The sequence below is a fragment of the Lycium barbarum genome, chromosome 6 (genome assembly GCF_019175385.1).
Source record: "Lycium barbarum isolate Lr01 chromosome 6, ASM1917538v2, whole genome shotgun sequence".
Taxonomy (NCBI): domain Eukaryota; kingdom Viridiplantae; phylum Streptophyta; class Magnoliopsida; order Solanales; family Solanaceae; genus Lycium; species Lycium barbarum.
In genome coordinates this window covers 125,168,662-125,180,540 of record NC_083342.1, presented here as the reverse complement: position 1 = coordinate 125,180,540, position 11,879 = coordinate 125,168,662, and the positions used below count along the sequence as shown (strand labels likewise).

At 34.7% G+C, this 11,879-nt stretch overlaps 2 protein-coding genes across 3 annotated transcripts; one reads left to right on the top strand and one right to left on the bottom strand.

Annotated features, from left to right (window-relative positions):
* Window positions 1-2,145: 2,145 nt before the first annotated feature.
* On the top strand, window positions 2,146-3,398 carry LOC132600133 (agamous-like MADS-box protein AGL19). Its single transcript, XM_060313240.1, has one exon. It carries the CDS (start codon window positions 2,219-2,221, stop codon window positions 3,224-3,226), a length of 1,008 nt encoding a protein of 335 aa, XP_060169223.1. The 5' UTR covers window positions 2,146-2,218; the 3' UTR covers window positions 3,227-3,398.
* A 1,178-nt stretch (window positions 3,399-4,576) lies between these two features.
* LOC132598642 (YTH domain-containing protein ECT1) lies at window positions 4,577-10,640 on the bottom strand. Of its 2 annotated transcripts, none has more exons than XM_060311634.1 (10): window positions 10,485-10,640; window positions 9,346-9,401; window positions 8,659-8,720; window positions 8,014-8,146; window positions 7,103-7,152; window positions 6,617-7,012; window positions 5,920-6,429; window positions 5,493-5,705; window positions 5,183-5,353; window positions 4,577-5,002 (listed from the first exon to the last, which is right to left on the bottom strand). In XM_060311634.1, the coding sequence occupies exons 2-10, from the start codon at window positions 9,371-9,373 to the stop codon at window positions 4,871-4,873; spliced, it is 1,695 nt and encodes a 564-aa protein (XP_060167617.1). In that variant the 5' UTR covers window positions 9,374-9,401; window positions 10,485-10,640; the 3' UTR covers window positions 4,577-4,870. The 2 variants fall into 2 exon arrangements, with proteins under 2 accessions (XP_060167617.1, XP_060167618.1); XM_060311635.1 differs by having other exon boundaries at window positions 8,059-8,146.
* Between the last annotated feature and the right edge of the window lie 1,239 nt (window positions 10,641-11,879).

Below are 11,879 nucleotides of genomic sequence, written 5' to 3'. Positions count from 1 at the left end.
TGCCCCTGTGTCCTGCGTCTAGTCCTACTAGGACATGGACGTGCCAACCAACACACACGTGGTATTCTCGAGGGTGGTTCTGAGGGTGGCTGAGCTGGGCTCTTGTGTCCAGTCCTACTAGGACACGGACGTGCCGGACAAATATATGGTAATTTTTCAAGAATTTTGACCAAACAGATTTGTGAGCAAGTAAGAATCTAAGAAAATCAATTAATGGATACTAAATAAAAGTTTACAACTCTTTCCTAGTTTATTCAATTAATGGATACTAAATAAAAGTTTACAACTCTCTGCGTCATGAGAGTCTAGATAGTGATTTGTTATTCACCTTCACTATAGCTTGTAAAATCTTAAATTTGAGAACACTGGAGAGGTAATTTTGGTTTAACTGGTGACGTTTGTAGGTTGGCGATGACTGATGCTTTATTTTGCTGTATGTTTTATTGTTATTGCTTTGTAATGTTCATGACAAAGGGTTTGGTGCTTAAATTGAGTCCAGGTACATGTGTTCTTGCCAGGCTAGAGGATTTCCGCCTAATAAACAAGTTTTGTCAGCTCTTTTCAAGGTTTGTGGTACTGTAGTTGTTCAATGTTCTTGGTAGTGAAGATGTGAGAGGAGGAAGTAAAATGGGTTGGAGGTGCGAGGTGGCATGCCACGTAGCGTCCACCTCACCAAAATGTCAATGTCACGTGTCCACTTTGGTCAACTTTAACGGTGAGGGGCATATTTGTGCTCAAAGTATAACTGTAGGGGTATATTTGGACCCAAAATATAACGAGAGGTGTATTTGGCCCTTTTCCGATAGTACAGGGATATATTTGACCCTTTTCCGTAATTAGAATCTTGGGAAAGCGATTTCGTAACCGATGATCAAAGTTCCAAAATTAATAAATCTTGAAACGGTAGCTCATCTTAGCATAGCGAGTCTTGAAAGTTGGTTCGTTTTTCTTTTTTTCCTTCTTCTCTTATTTATCTGAGTAAATATCACAAAAGGTCACTCAACTATGAGAAATTATGTAGCAAAATCATTCAACTTTGTTTTCTATCAATAAAGTCACTCAACTTGGGTTTTTCTTTTATAAAATCACTAAGCCAAATTTGTCAAAAAAATATCTAACATGACATTAATAAACAAATTTTTAATATCACGTAGACATGAACCCCACAAATAAAATAAAATTAATGTGTTTTGTTCTATTCTTACTCTCCTTTTCTCTCTTTTCCTGCTTCATCAAACTGGTGAGTAGTTGTTTTGTTTCATCTTTTTAAAAAAAAAAAAAAAATCGTTTTTGATATATTCTTCTTCTTGTTTCTGTGAGATATCAGAGGTTTTGGGCTTTATTTCATAAATTTGTGTCACGATTTTATAAACTTTTAGGTTGGGTATTTATCAAAAATTTCCTCAATAGTATCAAATAACGTTGTTTAGTCATTTCGCTCTAACATTGATTATTTACACTTATTAAAATGAATTTGAATGTACAAAATACAAATATATTATATATATGGTAATAAAAATTGACCAAGTAAGAATCTAAAGAAAATCAGTTAATAGGAAGTAAGAATCTAAAGAAAATCAATTAATGGGAAGTAAAAATCTAAAGAAAATCAATTAATGGGATACTGCATAAAAGTTGATCCTCTTTCCTTTTAAAATTTTGGTAAACATTGGTATTTTATTTTAAACAAAACATTAATTAATGCATACACATACCTTCATTAATGTAAAAGAAACCTTTTTTCCCTTTTATAAAAGGTTGTAAACGTTCCATTTAGTTTCCTTTGTTCATTGAAGCCATATTTGAAAACAAAAAAAAAAAAACTCCAAAAGGTACTTTCTTCATATACTTCTTTCTCTTCCAATAATAGTTAATGGCTTTTGCTATCATGGTTATATTGTTTTTTCAAATTGGTGTTCCTAAATTGTGAAACAAAATTTACCATTACAAACTTGACTTTCTTCTCCTAACCTCCATCTCTATTTGTTACTAAGTTTTTTTTTTTCATGTTGGTTTATACTTTTGTTTAGCATTCACATATTCCACAAACAATACTTTTTCTTTTGTAAATTTTTGTTATAGAATATTTTTACTACATAAACGTTAGTACTATATTTTTTTGTTTATGGAGAATCTTTTGTTTGAGTCTCAAAACACAATAATTTACTAAACTCGAAAATTTTGCTTAATTTGTTGTGGTAGATCAAGAAATAAGGAGATGGGGCGTGCAAAACTGAAGATGGAACTAATAAGCAAGGAGAAAGCAAGGAATGCAACTTTCAAGAAAAGAAAAGAAGGCCTATTGAAGAAGTTGTATGAACTCACTACTCTTTGCAATGTCAATGGACTCATGATCATGTATGGTCCCAAACAAACCAATGGATCCAATTCTGACCCTGAGATTTGGACAAATAGTAGTGGGAGTAGTACAACTAAGAACTTACATCAACAAGAGATTAAGAATCTCATCGACGAGTACAAAAAGGAGAGTAGTTTGCAATCTGGCAGTACCAAAACCTTTGCCTTGTCTGATTATTTTGTCGAGCGAAGCAAGAAAGTTGAGGAGGAATTGATCAAGTTGAGAAAGATGAACATGGAGAAAAAATACCCATGTTGGCTAGAGTTCATGGATCAGTTATCTGAGTTTAAGTTGAGAGAATTTTTAACTTTGTTGGATGACAAAGTTGAAAAAGTGAAGTATAGAATTAATTTGCTCAAAGGGAATAATATTGCTAGTCATGAATATTTGATGGGAGGAACAATGATTGATCTGGGAGGAGGACAAGCAACAAGATTAAGCCAATTGACTCATTACAATGATAATGTTATGATCCAAGGAGGAATGGAATTGGGAGGTTATCATCATGAACAATCGCAAGCTCCAATTTATCCTTACTGTAATAATTCCATTATTAATCATCAAGAAATGATGATGCTAATGATGAATGAGAATGATTGGCAATGTAATAATGGTGCATCATCATCATCAAGTGGCAGTTGCAACAATAATATGAGGTGTGCATTGATGAAGTATGAGACTATGATGATTCACAACGACAACATGATGAGTAATAATCAATTGACATATTCACCATATGCAGCTCCAACAATCCTGCAGCAAGCCCCATGCATGGTGATGCCAAGTGCTTTGCCCCAAATGCAACATTCTTGGAGGGATAATGAGCGAGATGAGAAAGTAATATTCTCACCTTATTTGAGGAAGTAGCGATATAAGATTGAGTTTTGTATGAATTCTTAGAACGAAAGATCTTCCTTCAGCTTCGAAAGTCAGACAATGAAACCATTCCCTCTATCAGGAATTTATTAGCATTTTGGTTATAAAGGATTACACTCTTTGGTTTCAGTGTTTTGAAGTAAGAGTGGTCCATTTTAGGACTTGTTTTTATTTCCTGTGTTAGCAACTTACCATGTCTTCAGCACTCCAATTCATTTTCTTTAAATCTAATCCGCAAATTTCGGTTTAGAAACTCTTGAAGAAAGAATAATAACAACTTAGTGCAAGGAAAATACCAATCGACATTTTCAGCTTCAAACTTTAGTATCTTCTGTCTTGTGATGCTCTTTTTCCGTTCTGGTTTTTACTATTTTCCTGCTATGCAAGTTTTAAGTGATCGCGAAGTGATTCTACTGGTCTGTTGGGGAAGGGTGGTGTAACTTGTGCTATGCGGTTTAATTATGAAGTTATGCTCTTTTTCCTTTCTGGGTTTTTCTTTTGTTTATTGGTTTTGCAAGTCAATATTTCAATTTGCTGTACCTTGTTCCAGTTTGGGTTGATAGGTATGTACTGGTTACTTGAAAAGGATATAGCTTGAAGTTGACTTAAGTTGAACTCGGCGTTTCGGGAATTATATATTTTGGAGTTAATCGTTTTTATTGTTAAAGTGTGGTTGGAGCTTCCCATTTCCATCTTAGTTTGTGATTGATTTTTGTGTAGGTTGTCGTTTTCTTTGGGAAATATATGATCATGGATTGTTATATACTATGATTAGCGACAGTTGGAAAGTTGTCTATTTTGGTATTTCTGATATTTGAGGGAAAGCTCTTTCCTTTCATCCAGTCAAAACTCCTTATCTGTAATGTGGCTTTAATGGTGTCTGTATAGTCTTAAGAGTTGGTGTCCAAAGGAAAATGGTTCCTACTTTTAATAGATGCATAGAGATACAAGAATTTACTATTGTTAAGAACAATTGGTCTATAAAGTTACAAAATTGGTCTATAAAGTTAGAACTACCAGTACAATTAAGAACTACTACAGAACATGTAACGACACAAGTCTTCAAACGTACCGGTTTTGGATACAGAGCGAACGAGAATCTTCATTACTTCAAGCTTCAACGAGGGTCCTAACACATATTAAGTTTTTTTTTCCCTCTGTATATAAACATATTCTCAAGATTGTATGAAAATTTGTGAGCAGTCTAGCAAGAAGATACAGGATCTCCATAAATCACTTAACTAGTCATCTCCCACAGTAAAGTAATATGATGACAAAAAGGAAATATAATAATAGAACATAAATTCTTTATCAAAGTAAAGCAAAGCAAGCAGCGGGAGGTGGGGGTTACTTTTTCTTTAACATCATCAATACTGCAAATCTATAACAAAAGTAGAGATCTTTTGGGAGTAAACAAACATAGCAAAGTCAACAGAAAAGAAACTGAACCCTTTTCCTTCCTTAAAGATGAGGCAAAACTAACAAAATGACTAGAAAATAAACCCATCCCAAAAGCCACCAGCCGGGAGGAGAGTATGCCTATAAGCTAATTAGCAAAAGCAAAGGAAACGAGGACGCGTTTGACTCTTCACGACTACCTAGTCATAAAAAAGCCTCTTGGAGGCAACCTATGATTCACACACTACTTTTGAATGGCCTTGAATTAATTGACAGGTTTTTGGTGAGAGAAACGAGAGATGCAGTCGGATCAGCCGAGTTGATCTTCAGCTCCTCCTCAAGTACCTTGTCTCCTCCTTTGAATTGCTTCTGCACCACAGCAACATTAAAATCATAACGATACTTTGAATTCACTACAGATGTTGTCTAAACGTTTTTTTAATCTAGTGTGAGCTTCAAACAGAAACAACTGTAACATGTAGTATCCAAGCTAAAATGCAGAGCCGCACTACTTGGTGAAGATTATAAAAATGCACAGGATAAACTCACAAGAGATTCAGCTTTCTCCAATGCATCAGCTTGAATAGCTGGTTTTGGACTCCTTTTGGCCTTGAGCACTTTCTCACGCTTTTCATAGAAATTGAAATCATCCAATATAGATGTCTTCTCTGAGTAGTTCTTAAGTATGTTAAGCATTTCCAAACCTTCCTTCAACCCAATCTGGAATGATAGCATCCTCATTAGATCTCTAACTTCAGAGAGAGAACATATTCAGAGAGAAAACAGTAACTTCAAATTCATATTCTCCCATTCCAATCAGAGACATAGACTGAACCAAATATTAAAAGACTGAATATACCTCCTGAGTATCTCTGCTATAGGTTACAGGTCTATTATCATTGTTTTCGAGGATGATGTGCCTGAACTGAGTGTTAGGGACATCTTTAACTATGTGCCACTTCACTGGGAAGAACCCACTCCACTTATCAAGCTGCCAAAAGTCCATGTTTCTGTTGAAGTCAACCTGCCCAACCATCTCAGCTACACCTAAAAACTGTCCACTTCCGTTAACCTGAAATTCCAAAGAGAAGAAACTCAGAAAGTTAACAGTAACACCACCCATAACATATAAATGTGCAAGTAACATGCAAACAAAAACAAGGGGAAAAGGAAAGAGCTTTTATACTGAGCATCCATTTGAAGACACGTTCACAAATGAGAACAATCAAGTTCGGATGTAATTATTTCTTTGCAAAGGAAAAACATGAGACGAAAGTATAACTTACTGAAAAGAAGAGAAACACTGGACAGCTTGAACCAGGTCCACTTGCTTTACCCTCGGCATCACGGAAGGCAGTATCCAATTTCTTGTTTCCATTAGGAGTACTTGACCACACATCATATTTGACACACTTGTGAATATCATCTTCACTGTATGACTTGATAACGTAAAACTTTGCATTATCATACTGAGTCTTGAAATCCTCTTTGTTATACTTCTCCCTCTGAATCATTGGCCCAAGCTGTTCCTCCTCCGCAGATGGTTTTGCAGGGGTGCTCCTGCTGTTTGCGCGGGGACCACGAGGTAACTCATTAGAGGCCTCAAACAAACCATTTCTGGTGAAATTTCCCCGAGGTTTACTTCTGTAGTTCACATTCCACATTCTACTGTTTGTTTGATAATTAATGGGATCATAAGGCATGAAAAAACCTTGATTTTGACTGGTGTATGATGGGAAATCCCCAACCATATGAAACCCCTTAACCAGGCCACCAGACTGGACATCAGACTGAAACTGCCAAGACGGGGGAAACTTGTTAAAACAAAAACACGAGAAAACACTCCTTCAAAGTCTATCACTAATGACACTAGAAAAAAGCAATAGAAAATTAAGAACTTCCCACTCAACTTTAGCAAAGGAAGCCATGAATACAGTTAAATAGTTAATCAAACATTGACCTTCCAGGGAACATTAAACGGACCTTGTTCACTGGATTGAAAGGCTGAGCTTGATGGATAGACTTTGGCGGATTTGACATGGTAGGAGACGGTCGACTCTTTGGGTTAAAAAGAGTGGTTGCGTTTTTGCTTGAGAAAGAATTATTCACTTTCGAGGAATTAAACCCATTTGACTTGACTGGACCATTTCGGCTAAAAGATGATTTAACATTCCCGGATTTGGGAGCAGTGTTATTGGCAATATCTGTGCAGTACGTTGAACCCCATGAATAACATGGCATGGAATCTGAACCATATGAGGCCGGATGCTGAAGATATCCAGAATACGGCTGCTTCCCATCGCCTCCCACAAATCCAGCACCGTAAGGATTATAGCCAGGCATATAGTAGAGAAGGGAACCATTATCTGATTGAACACCCTGATAACCACCAGATTGCGTTTAAGTTGTCAGTCGACAAAGCAATTTAAGATAACACACCACTTCAACGTATAGAAATGGTATACTTACCGCATTAAAGTAAGCTTGATCATCTAACTGATTAAAAGTCCCATTATATCCTGCAAAAAGCAAATTCATTACACATTATCATCCCAAACGTTTTAATAGTTAATTAATAGGGAAAGCAAGAACGTGTACATCCACAAATCAAACTTTAATGAAGGAGTAAAGACCTGAAGATTAAAAAAAAAAAATCAAACAGGGCCAGACCCTATCCAACTACACCTAAACTATCCCCATAGTTGCACTTCTTCGCTCCAGTGATCGGCTCCTGCTATTCCTGCCAAATCCTCCTAGTCCTTTTTACATAATAGTCTCTTTAGCATAGAGAATTACCTACTTCCATAACCAGTAAAAAGAGTTGAACACCCCTTCCCCCACCCACAAAAGCATGAATTTATTGCTTGCTTCATATTTCCACTTCCATTAGTCTTTTCTTTTCCAGTGTTGTCAGTTATAATTATCTTGAAAAAAATTCCATAAAACAAATTTTTTTTTGAATGTGAAATGCGCCACAATTAATAAACAAGTACCAAAGGATGTAGGAATCTCTCTCTAAGAATATATAAACATATGTTAAAGATGCAGTTTGTCATAGGTCAACCCTAATAGAATGTAACAAACATAGGCTGATATGTGTTCTTCTCAGCATTCTACACAACTCTGTCTCAGAAGCTCATCTCCCTAAATTTGACTACTACTTGACAACTGATGGAACGATAAGAAAACAATTAAATCTCTTACAATGTTTAGCTATATGTATATGATATACAAAAACGCACATATTTTTCATAAAAATAACAATAACCAGTTTTATGACAAGTAAAAAAAAGTTCTGTGGCATATTTTTCCATCATGAGGGAAATAGGAGCTGGTTCGAAAACGAAAGGAACAATGACAAATGCAATTCAATATCTAACCTGGGTAGTAGTAATCGCAATAGCTAGTAGGTGGATAATAAGCACCTTGCTCTGCAACTGGTGGTTGATCAATTTCACCCTTGATGCCAGTCACAGCTCCGAAGTCAGAAACTTTTGCATCTTTTTTTGGAACCTGTACATGATTTGTGTTTTACAGAAAATCAGAAGAAAAAAGAAGGAACGAAAATGTCTACAGAAAACGAGACGATAAGCATGATCATTTAAGTGAACCAAACAAATGAAGACGCACATCTGAAAACATGAGGGGTTCAACACAAAAGATGTAACAACTCCTCAAACCTAGGTCAGTATTATATTTGTGCCCAACCAACCGCCCCACTCAGGTCACAATCCCCTTTTCTTTCCAAAAGAAATGGATGTCAACAATAGCAGAAAATAACCTATGCTTTTGGGCATTAAAAAAAAAAAATCAAGCGTCGAATACAGAAAAAAGGTGAGAATTCCAGTCTAAAAAACAAGACCTTCTAGCAAAATACAAATAAAGAGTGGGGAAGCTAATTGCTCTTTAGCAAAAATTGTTCACAAACAACACTCTTTTTTTAAAGTAAAGTATTTTTACATACAACAATCTCAGTACCACAAATATAGCATGTAAATAAAAGAAAGAAATGGGTTGCAGCATACCAAATCCTTCTCCGTCAGTTTGGTAGAGGAATCAGATTTCAGTCCTGGAGCAACAGCTTCAGCTAAAAAAAAGTTAAGTCATGACAATAGCATATAAGTCCATACTTCAGGATTTGACAAAATAACTAGAACTTTCAAACGGAGGACCTCTTTTAAAAGGAAAACCCAGATTTACATAGGGATATTGGGTTAAATTCAAGCGTTACAGTCTTATGGACAGTAGTCATTGCACATCTGCTGCCAGCACATGCACCTAAGACTAGGACAATAAATTTTTGCAATGGTAGTCCCTTGCTATTTCAGTGTGCAATTTCTATCCCCACATAGGAACTTTAGAAAACAAAGAAAAGAATAAGAGATCAAAGCTGTTTCCTGAAAACACCCTTTTTTTTTCAATCGGAGATCAAAGCTGTTTCCTGAAAATACATTTTCAAGTGTTCAGATTTCATAGATTACTGTACGGAAATTGTTGTCGGCCACTTCTTTGAGAAATTAAAAATTCATATATTATTGCCAGTCACCTCCTAACATTCTGAAATCTGCTTATCAGCAGAAAACAATCATACTGTGGAGCAATCCAGGTCATATTAAGAACCACGTCCCAAAAAATTTCAAACAAGCAGTCAAGCAGCTAGAAATAGTATACAGGATGCACGAGCATTCCAGAATAATATATTAGCAGGATACGTTTTTCTATTATCTTCTCTCCAGCCATTATAAAGCTTCAAAACCCAATTCCTGACCTGCAACCAGTTGACGAAATGCATAAGGTAAAAGTAAAACAGAAACTTGGAGAACATATAATCATAAACAAGTTATTAATAATTAAAATCAAGGCGAACAGTTTTAAGAAAACATAATTGTTAGCTTCAAAATCACAATATTATGAAAAACTTTCTTTTCGTGACTAGAAAAGAAGAAAACAACAACCCATGGAGACAAGAAAGAGCTTTGAATTAAACACATGCCTTAAAATCATATGTAGACAAAGAAAGACAATAAAATTATCATTCGGGGTTGTAGATAACAGAATATGTAAAAATAATCAAAAAACAAGATAAATTCATGCCTAAATATATGGAAGTAAAAGATAGCCTATCAAATGTATTGTAACTGAGTAAAAAAATGGTTGACCAATGAAGATAAAGGGTGGACCTTATCTAATTTCCAATGATTACCCACAAACAATAATTACCCATAAAACAAGGGCAAAGTAAATATAGTCCCTCAATCCTATACTAGTGGTTATGCTTAACAACAATTCAAGAATACCAGCAAACTAATAGGAACAACCACAAATAATAGGAAATTTTCTGGAAAAAAATATATCAATTTATAAGATAGACTAAACTTGGGTTAAAAATAAATCACCTAGGCCTTAAAAAATAAATGGAACACAACACAAACGCTTCATAAATTGAATGTCACATGTCACACGTGTTCACATGAAAAAAGCCACCATAAAGTTTTTTACCCCATACAGAAACAAGAAATAAACTTACCTATAACTCAATAAAAATAAATAACCATGTCTAATTCCAGTGGAAAATAAGCAACAAAAACAAAAAAGGTAATACCTTTTTTTTGTTTGTGTGTGTTTGAGCAGTCAAAATCCCAAAAAAAAAAAAAAAAAAAAAGTAAATCATGTGAAACCCAGTAAAAATCTTTCGAATAAAGAAAGTTCAAATCTTTTTTTATCATGTGTTTCGTAAAAATACAAACCCACAAAAAAATCTTTCAAATAAAAAAGTTGTAGATCTTTCTAACCCTATCAACAACTCTTTTATTTTTACAGCAACCCAAAAAAATAAAAAATAAAAACTAACCTTTTACAAGAAAATAAACAAAACCACCGATCCGATAAACTGGAAAACCGCTGTTGTAATAGAAAAGCGGTTTCCCTGTATTGAAAGGTTTTGTTTGGGGAACGAAAGAGGGAAAATGAAGAATGGACTGCGCGAGTGTATAATAGGAGGCGTCTAGTGTAAAGCTACTGTGACTAAACCCTTAATTTTGATCTAACGGTTGATATTGTTTTCTTGATTTGGTTGTCAACTGATCTGGACCGTTGATTTTATAGCCAATGGTGGACAAGCACTATTGGAAGAGTCCAGTTGTTTATTTATTCTTTTTTAGAAGAAAAAAAAATCTAATTGTTTTTTTTTTGTATTATTGAGGAGATATTTAATTTTGATTGGGATATTTTTAAATTGAATTAAAGAATGGATCAAAGTTGTTGAGATATTAGGTTTGATAGTTAGTGACAATTGACATCTTTGTTTTTTTTCCTTACAATTTGGATTTAATGCGAAAAGGAAAGCATGTGCATTAGAAAACATGACACATAATCTCAAACATTCTTTATCTAGGCAGTGTCTTTTTTTTGATAAATATCAATATATAGAATTGAAATATTAATATCAAGAAAAATTATCTAGTTTATTAACTTGTCTTTTTAGAGTAAGAATTTACAACAAAAGTATTAGTCTACTTAAGGGAAAATACATAAAAACCCCCCAACGTATAGCCAGATTAATTATGACGCACCCAACCTTTGCGGGCGACCTATTACCCCCAGTCTTAATTTTTCAGTATTTTAGTACCATTTTCTGACTGACGTGGCAAAAAAAAATAAAGCCCAGTTGCACAGTGGAGAGTGTTGCACACTCTCCGCCACATTGGTGTCACGCTGCTCCCACGTCACTGCCACTTTTCCTTTTTTTTCATTTGATTTTTCTTTTATTAATTATATTTACACTAATTAATCTCTAATTAACTATTAAACCATTAATTTTGTCTTCTTTATCACTAAACTCTTCTTCTTCATCACTAAACCCTTCTTCTTCTTCTTCATTTCAAGAAATCCATCAATTCATTTTCTTCCTCCATTAGCACACACGCATTCAACCCATTTTCTTCCTCCATTAACACACGCACACACATTCAACCCATTTTCTTTCTCTATTAACAACACACATTCAACCCATTTTCTTCCTCCATTAACACACACACATTCAACCCATTTTCTTCCTCCATTAACACACACATTCAATTTAATCATCAATCATAAAGAGCTTATTTTCAAGAAACATTCAACCCATTTTATTCCTCCATTAAAACCCATTTTCTTCAACCCATTTTCTTCCTCCATTAACACACAAATTCATTTGAAGGCAAATCAAACACCAAAATATTTTTAACCATTTTCTTCAACCCATTTT

What these genes read in the sequence shown, in the direction of transcription:
- LOC132600133 (XM_060313240.1), top strand. Translation starts at nt 2,219, where the DNA reads ATGGGGCGTGCAAAACTGAAGATGGAACTAATAAGCAAGGAGAAAGCA.
- LOC132598642 (XM_060311634.1), bottom strand. Translation starts at nt 9,373, where the DNA reads ATGGCTGGAGAGAAGATAATAGAAAAAC. An exon ending in AGAGAAGATAATAGAAAAAC is followed by an intron (nt 8,721 to 9,345) that starts GTATCCTGCTAA and finishes ACTTTTTTTTAG; the next exon opens with CTGAAGCTGTTGCTCCAGGA. An exon ending in ATAGCAGAGATACTCAGGAG is followed by an intron (nt 5,354 to 5,492) that starts GTATATTCAGTC and finishes CTATCATTCCAG; the next exon opens with ATTGGGTTGAAGGAAGGTTT.